We start from the raw sequence: 8,808 nt of genomic DNA, 5'->3' as shown, positions 1-8,808 counted from the left end.
TGTATGTCCCATTTTCCTTGTTTTCTTACACTTATTTCATGTCATTTTCTTTTTTTCTCTCTCCTTCTCTAACAATTTTCGATCGAGCAATGAAAATCGTACTGTGTCGTACTCATTTCAGAAAAATTTTATAAACTGTTGAGGATTCCCGCTAAATATCTTTGTAATCGGCCGTTATAAAGTAAGAGAAAAATACAGGACAAGATTTATTTTACAGAATGATTCTTTTGTTTCGGTCCCGATATATAAGAAATTATCTCGTTGAACCTATCCTACTAAAATATTGGTCCTTTATAGAGGTAATATAATACTAAGATGTCACCAATCTCGTCGTACTTGGTAGAATAAAATTTTAATATTTTATTACGAAATGAATAATTGAATTCCTCTTTCAAGCACAGCTCGTTTACCTCGTCAGACATTGATCAATCCAATGTTCCTAATCCGATTAGAAGAAATTTAGTATATTGCCTCACAACATGCCGTTCATAAGGAAAAGGTTAATTAAAAGAACATTACAGAGAAGAAAATCTATGATGATGCATTTTTGTGATATTACTAGAAAAACAATAATTTATACAAACATTGAATATAGCAAAAATAACGGTCTTCATGGAGTATAGTAATACATAAACATTATATAAAGTGATATGAAATGACAAGTAGACGGTTTTTATTTTATACAGATATTAATTTGATTCTACTACAGATTGTATGCTATCACTTACAGACTTCGTTATGTCTAAATATATTAATTATGTATTATATATATATATATATATATATATATATATATATATATATATATTCATGCATGTATATTTTGTTTTCACATATATATATTCATGCATGTATATTCTATGTTTTAATTAATTTCTTTTTTCAAATTTTAATATTATTGGTTTCATCGGTTTTAATGTGATGCTCAACTTTACATCTATTTTTGCAATTTCTATTGGCTTGTCTATTGTAATTCTAAATTTTTTTATCAGTGTAGATATTACTGTTGCCATCTCTAGCATAGCGAAATTTTGACCTAAAAAAATAAAATGAATTGTAAATGTATTTTATTTTGGAATTTTCTGGAATATACTTTCAGATAATCTGTAGGAATATGTAATCACCTATGCAATTTCTTTGACCGTAACTAAATGGAAAGAAACACGTAGAACAATTCCTTTCCGGTAGGAACCTATCAGGATCAAATACTAATGGTTGTGGCCAATATTTCGCGCTTCTATGTAGTTTATAGATGAGAAATACTGCTGAACATCCTTTTGGTATAGTCCAATTTTTAGTAACTTAATATTATTAATAAATAAATATTAGTACTATAAAATACGTTTATATTATTAATAGTGAAATATTAAACGTAAAACAATGAAAAGATATATATATAAAATCATTTTGAATGCAGAGGTACCTTTTATATCTTGTGTTACTTTCCGGGCGATGACAGGACCTGCAGGAAAGAGACGTAACGTTTCCTTGATCACATTTTCCAAAAGTTTCATACTTTTAATATCATTATATGTCATTGGAACACATTTCGGATCGTCCGAGCAGTAAATTCGATTTATTTCCTCATATACTTTGTCCTTTGCGATAGAAGATTTGGAAAACATGATAAGAAGTTAATATGAATATAATTTACGTCGGATACGTAATGACTAATTATTAAGAAAATGTTATGTATACGTACTTGAATTTCCGGGAATGTTGCAAGCATTAAGAGGACAAAGCTAATGGTTGTGGCTGAAGTTTCGCTTCCCTGAAAGTAATATACAGTTTTCTTTAATTGTCAGTAATAAAAAAAAATTTATTGGAGTTAAAAATAATAAATACGACTTACAGCTATTATTAATGTATTAATTTCATCGCGGGTATTTTCTTCCGTATATATTTCCCCTTCGTGCGATAACTCGAATAAAAAATCGAAAAGTGTCTTCTGTTTTTGTCCTTGAAAAATGAACAAGAATCTATCATTAATAAATGACAAAATTGAAAATTAAATTTTATTATCACTAGAACTACCGACCGGTCAAAATGACCGATTATATTACTTGTTCACAAGATTTTGCCTTGAAATTTTATTTAGTATTTTATAATAATGCTATGGCTTTTACTAAATTCATGAATTTAACATATATTATAAATTATTTTGATCGTTTACTTCAATTTTTTTGATATACATATGTGATATACCTATATATACCGACCGGTCGTTTTGACCGATCGGTATTTTTAATGTTTCTGTGTGATACTTTTTTATGTTTTGTGATACTTATTTATTTTCTTATTGGTAACTGTTGTATACAGTTGAAATACATACTCTCAGTACAGTATTCAGTCATTTTTTTATTGGCGATTGTTGTTAACGGTTGAAATACTTTCAATATTGTGGACAATTGTGCTGAATATAATTCTTTCAATTTATAGTTATCGTAGCTTGAAATGTAAGTAAATTGTGAATATTTTTATTATAATAAGGGAAAATATATTTAGAATATTTTTATCCAGAAACTTTACCCTAAAAATGCCGAGACGTCTGAAAATACCTAAAATTTTAAAGAACATAACAAATATAAGAGAAGACTTTTCTTATATCGATCAAGGTGATTTTGACCCTGAGATTGGACCAGCAGATATTTCAGAGGATCAATCAGAAGAAGTGTGTGTTTCCTCAGACAGCAATAGTGAAGAAGAGAACATCCTGAATGTACGTAGATCAAGAAGACTTTTGAGATTGTCATCTTCGGATGAGAATGACCGTCAACAAACTGAAATTGCTCCTGATGGAACTATCTGGACAAAAATAAAAGCTGGATCCACTCCAGGAAGGAGATCAATAAATAGCATTTTCAAAGCAGTAATTGGACCCACAGCATATGCAAAACGAAGCATAATGAAGGGCACTGTAAGTAGTGCTTTTTTTTTTGATAATTAATCGACGAATGATGGATTATATTAGAACATGCACAAAACTAGAAGCTTTTAGAGTTCTTGGAGAAAAATGGAATCTATCTCAAGAAAAGTTTTAAGCTTTTCTTGCAATTTTATATGCACGTGGTGCTTATGAAGCTAAGAATTTGGAATTATCTTATTTATGGTCTAAAAAGTGGGGACCAGCGTTTTTTTCAGAAACTATGAGTAGGAAGGAGTTTACGGATATTTTAAAATTTATCCGCTTCGATAAAAGAAATGAACGGAGTGTACGATTGCAAACGGATAAATCACCTCGGTCAAAATCACCTTGGTCGATATCAGAAAAGTCTTCTCTTATATTTGTTATGTTCTTCAAAATTTTAGGTATTTTCGGACGTCTCGGCATTTTTAGGGTAAAGTTTCTGGATAAAAATATTCTAAATATATTTTCCCTTATTATAATAGAAATATTCGCAATTTACTTTCATTGCATTGATTTCAAATGTATGGTATTCATTAATTGAAAATAGCTAGAATTGTTACGTACCAGGACAAAATATTACAATCGACGAACAACTATTCCCAAGCAAAGCGAGATGCCGATTCACGCAGTATATGCCGAACAAACCCGATAAGTTCGGAATAAAATTTTGGTTGGCATCTGATCTCCAAAGTAAATTTATAATAAATGGGTTCCCGTATTTGGGAAAGGACGAAACAAGACAATCATCAATTTTTTGTTTCAACTAGCAGAAGAACTTAGCACAGAGTATAAAGATCCATCTGAACTGGAAAACTTGAATGACCTCTTGAAGAGCCCCAAGAGATCTAATATATAAAAAATTTGCCAAATAGGTTTTTGTAATGAAAATAAAACTATGAATATATGTGCTGGCTGTAAGAAACATGTTTGTGGTAAATGTACATTGAAAAAAATTTCTTTATGCAAAAATTGTGGTGATCCAAATAATAACTAAACCTAAATAAAAAACGAATAATAGTACTACCTTTTATGTAAATAGATGTATCATGTACTTGCAATATTAGAAAAAAATATATTTTATTTTTTTTTAAACTTTTCTTTGAATTTTTATATTTTGCCAACTAAATATCAGACCGGTCAAAATGACCGATTTAGTAGAAATAGGTAGATAACAACTGTTGATAGTTCTAGTGTTAAAGATATATTGCTTATTTTTACCTAATTTTTCCGCCGTCATTTGCCGATTAATTTTACTTCTTAACATAGATTCCATTTTTTCTTTGATTATCTTTAGGAACAAAAAATAATGATATGTAAAGAAAATATTATATTAAAATTTTTTAATTTTGAAAAGAAGTAATGGAATTTTAAAAATATTTGCTTTAATGATACCTTGTTTGTTACGTTATCCAGATAAGCCAAGCAGGCTTGAAATTTCTTTCCTCTAGCGGTGTTATAAAAAATAAAGCTAGGATGTAACCATAATTTGAAGACCCTTTGTGTTTCTATATCCATCACACTGAAAGTGCACACAAAAAATGTTAGAAGTATATATTACAAAATACATAATATATTACAAAAATAAAAGTATCATTACTATTACCCTCTTATTGATTCAGCTAATTTACAATCCGGATTTGTCAGCGAATTTATTTGCGTATCCAGCGAGGCATCTTTCAATAAAAAGTTTAGCAGAATTATAGTAAATTCATACAAATGTCCATAAATTTTATAAACATTAAAAATTTCTAAATTAAAATACCATATATTATATCCAAAGTACAGCGAAAGACATAATCAAAAACGTCTAATTCTTTTTCAACAAAAGTTTCTATTTTTTCCATTAATGCGATAGAATGATGAACAAATACATCCATATGTGACTTTATATTTTTCATAAGGAACATTTTATTTAAAACTTTCCGATGTGAATCCCATACTGATGCTAAAATCAAATCAAAAGGAAAGCAATTAGTGTTTAATTTACATATTTCACTTATTTTACATAATTTACATATTACTTTAATTTACATATTTTATTAAATTTCTTTGTCTATACGTGCATGTTTATAATAAAAGAGTAAAAGAGAAAAGATCTTGTGCATATTCATATAATACTTTCATTTCTATGTGTAAATAAAGGAGCAAAAATTTTTTACTACTCGATTTCATAAGATAAAATGGTACAAAAAAGAATATATTAGATAGTACATACTTAATATAATTATTTTTGTACTAGTAAACAATGTGGAATATATATACTTTACCTGGAGCAGTAAACAAACCATCGCCTACAATAGGTTTCAATTTTTCATATTCCACGCTCTTATCAGTAATATTTGGACTATTGAGTACAGTCTTCCGAAAAAAAATAAAAATACAAAATGAAAAGATTAAGAAATTATTAAGAATTATTAAAATAACACTAACATATCTTACCTTGATATATTCAGGATTCTCTATTACTAAAAATAATTTCGCGCCTATCCATACACGCCACAATAATTGATAATTCTTACCTAGATTTAGTATTTGTTTCCATAGAGCTAGAATAGAGATTTTAAATAAATATTGGATGAAATACTTATATATAAAAAATTGCTGATACAAATTTACCTGTTGTGTTGCCAATAAACAGATGAGCATTTCCAATAATTGGAAATGCTTTTGGTCCAGGAATTCCTTTGATAATATTAAACATATGTAATTTATTTAAAAAGTATTCTGCTATTCCATAGTATAGTCCAAATAAAATTGTTAGAACAATAATTAATATTACGGTGAAGTACATGATGAATTGTATCAATAGGACTATATATAAACAACTTAAATATAATGAAAATAATCTTATATCCCTAATAATAATTGTTGAGATTAGCGGATAATTTGATAGTACCGCGCAACGACTCCTACTACACTTCTGTTCTTACAGAAACTGAGGATGGAATAGAAAAGCGAGGGATATTTAAAGAAAGCATAAATCTGACTTCGCTCACGTGATTACCGCATACATCTGGCATTTCTCTTTTGATTGGACAAGAACAGAACAGAAAGATCGGAGATTGCACCAAAATTTGATTCTGTCCCCACTTCTTATTAATACAAGAAATGCGATGACTGAACATTGTGTTATAAACCGGTTTTAAATTAATTTTTTATTGGAATGACGAATATCTTATAAATCCATTGTTTATTCGTTTTTTGTTTTTTATATATACTTCTGCTTTAATTGTGTGAATGAAGACAAAAGTTTAATTGATATTAAAAATTGAGTAAGTACTAGAAAATCTAGAACAGCGCATTTCCAATGTTTTACTTATCTTTAAGAAAATTAATTTATAAGAATTTAGAAATAAGTATGAACTTCAATGTCTTTATCCGTTGATCATTTATTATATAGAATCTTATGAAATAATCAGATCTTTTTGTAGTTTTTTACAATTCTTTTTTATACTGTAAAGACACCATGTAAAATGAAACACTTCCTCTCCTTTTATGTATCGTCATCATATGTGTCATGATGTATTCAATTTAGATATATTCTTCTATTCATGATATTTTTCATCTTAATATATCTATAGTAATAGTAGTAGTAAATGAAATAATATAAAGTGAACTCACACAGAAGAAATCACAATGAAATAACGCTGGGAGATAATGTGGAAAAAACTTTGAGTTTTGATTCTTATTAAAAATAATATATAATGTATATGTTCACTAATATATGATATATATGTTCATTAATTCTGAAAAAGTAATCGACAAATGTACATACTTTATATTCATATCTAATTCAACAAAATTATTCTGTTGCTGTATCACGGATCACCGCGAAATTCTCGTCAGTTATTAATGGAAGAAATGTACATAAGAGATTGAATAGTAACACCTTACTAAATTATCAAATAAGGAGAAGGGGAGAGTAAATTAATTCATTATTTTCATTAGAATCGAACGTAGGATTTCTTGTATTACTAATCTAAATGCTAGCAAATGTGTTACACATTGCTTACATAATCTCTATATTCTTTATCCATAAATTTAATGAAGAACTACAAACATCATAGTAATAAATTTTTTGTTCGAAAAATGTCGAAAATTTACGCCGTCGATGAAGACAGAAGTAATTCTTGAACAATTCAAAAAAGGTGTTATTGTAAGGAGGAAGATTTAATCCAATGTATTGAATTTTCGAAAAATTATCTTCGAAAAAATCGTGCAAAGTATGTTATTTTTATTCGAGGATAATTTATGCATAAACGAAAAGTTCTTTTCAAAATTCGAAAAAGATATGCAGTAAACTCGTTTTGAAAATGAGAACGTGATCGTCAAAATTGGTCAAGAATTATGCCTGTTCTCATGATGGCATAAATCATTAAGAAATTTGGGACAAATGTCATAGACTCATTGTGCGTTGGTTGCAATATTACACTATGCGCTAGGCTCGGAATTCGTCGGTTTTTCCTGAAAAATTAATTATTTATATTGCCATGTTACAGGAAATTAATGGAATAATGCAATATCTTCTATGGATCCAGGAAAACTCGTGAGGAAGATACGCGATAAAAAGCATTAAGTCAATTTAAATCTGTAAGGATGTAATTAAAGTATATAGATAAAAAAAATTGCGATATTCACGTTTCGTTATTGTGTATCGGTATTTATCCTAGTAAAACTTTGTTATCTTATTATTATTAGCTCTAAATGTGCAAATTGATTAAAATGGCAGTTTTTCTCGAACTATCCATGAAGATGATAAGAACGTGCACAGAAAGGAAAAGAATGATGCTGATTGATCGTGGTTTATCAGATTATACCGCTCGAAATGGTTAAATTCGATTGTATGTAAACGGTGCGAAACTGAATAACTACCGTATTGCTATAAAGAAATCAATCTCATATTTTAAAATTTATCTTTGTTTTGATTCAAATCAGATGGAAACGTTCATAAACTATTTTTTTAATTATAATTAAATCGCATAAATTTTGTTGAGATAGTTATAATAGACATGTGGTAATAAGACTTCATTATTTCTTGAATGACATTTATTTCTTCTCAGTTATCGCTTTATTCTATTTTTAGAAAGTATAGGATCATTTCTTGTCGTCTATGTTATCTCTTTTTCTTTCTTCGTCTACATTTCACAGTAATCATACAAGAAGTACGAATGCAGGCGCGCATTATTGAATAGTCCTAAGTACGAGCAAGATTTCTTTCGACAATATTTTGCAACTTTTGCAAAATTTATTTTCTTGTTTTTTATTTTGCATGTCCTTCGTCTACTTTTTTACCTATATGGCCATAATGGGTGAATTAACATAATCTATGGAGTAGAGGCAGTTTTTCAAACTGTGATCAGGATTGTTATATTATTCGTTTTTTAAATTTAGTTTTTCTAAAAAACCGGTTATTATGACTTTCGAGACGATGAACAATGATCGGACGTTCGAATTGGAGAGTTGATAACATAATTAGAAATTTTTGTATAATACATTCTGGATGAATAGAAAAACATTGAGTAAGGTATTATTGCATGAGCTCATTTATCTGCGCTGTAAGTGACGGAAGTATCGAAACGTCTAATTTTTTCATTGAATCTTGAAACTGTTAACGATTAGGGGAGTCAAAGTATCATTTAAACATTGAATTATTTGAAGAAAGAAGCGTAGATAATTGTATAATTAAAACGGAATGGAAGAACTGATGATAAAATTTCCACAAAAAATTAGGTTAAATATATGTAATATTTAAGAAAATAGAAAGTAACATTTGAGCCGTTTACTTTGTAAGTGGCCTAAGTCCATTTATCTTCAAATCGAGATATTTAAGGGTTTGCGTTTCAATGAATTTAAAAATATACGGATAGGATATTAATGAGTCATATTGCTTAAGTGTATCT

At 28.4% G+C, this 8,808-nt stretch overlaps 1 protein-coding gene across 1 annotated transcript; it reads right to left on the bottom strand.

Moving 5' to 3' along the window:
* Positions 1-839: 839 nt before the first annotated feature.
* Positions 840-8,403, bottom strand: LOC124956352 (cytochrome P450 4C1-like). Its single transcript, XM_047512056.1, has 16 exons — positions 8,327-8,403; positions 7,260-7,372; positions 6,127-6,196; positions 5,822-6,025; positions 5,525-5,733; positions 5,348-5,454; positions 5,171-5,266; positions 4,671-4,929; positions 4,512-4,581; positions 4,301-4,427; positions 4,127-4,196; positions 1,853-1,959; positions 1,703-1,771; positions 1,424-1,598; positions 1,125-1,301; positions 840-1,036 (listed from the first exon to the last, which is right to left on the bottom strand). Exons 1-16 carry the CDS (start codon positions 8,401-8,403, stop codon positions 870-872), a joined length of 2,097 nt encoding a protein of 698 aa, XP_047368012.1. The 3' UTR covers positions 840-869.
* Positions 8,404-8,808: the final 405 nt, after the last annotated feature.

This window comes from Vespa velutina, chromosome 21, assembly GCF_912470025.1.
Source record: "Vespa velutina chromosome 21, iVesVel2.1, whole genome shotgun sequence".
In the NCBI taxonomy this organism is placed as follows: Eukaryota; Metazoa; Arthropoda; class Insecta; order Hymenoptera; family Vespidae; genus Vespa; species Vespa velutina.
This window is presented reverse-complemented; position numbering and strand designations above follow the sequence as displayed.

What these genes read in the sequence shown, in the direction of transcription:
- LOC124956352 (XM_047512056.1), bottom strand. Translation starts at nt 8,403, where the DNA reads ATGTATTATACAAAAATTTCTAATTATGTTATCAACTCTCCAATTCGA. An exon ending in TTAGCTGAATCAATAAGAGG is followed by an intron (nt 4,428 to 4,511) that starts GTAATAGTAATG and finishes GTGCACTTTCAG; the next exon opens with TGTGATGGATATAGAAACAC. An exon ending in CAACATTCCCGGAAATTCAA is followed by an intron (nt 1,599 to 1,702) that starts GTACGTATACAT and finishes TCTATCGCAAAG; the next exon opens with GACAAAGTATATGAGGAAAT.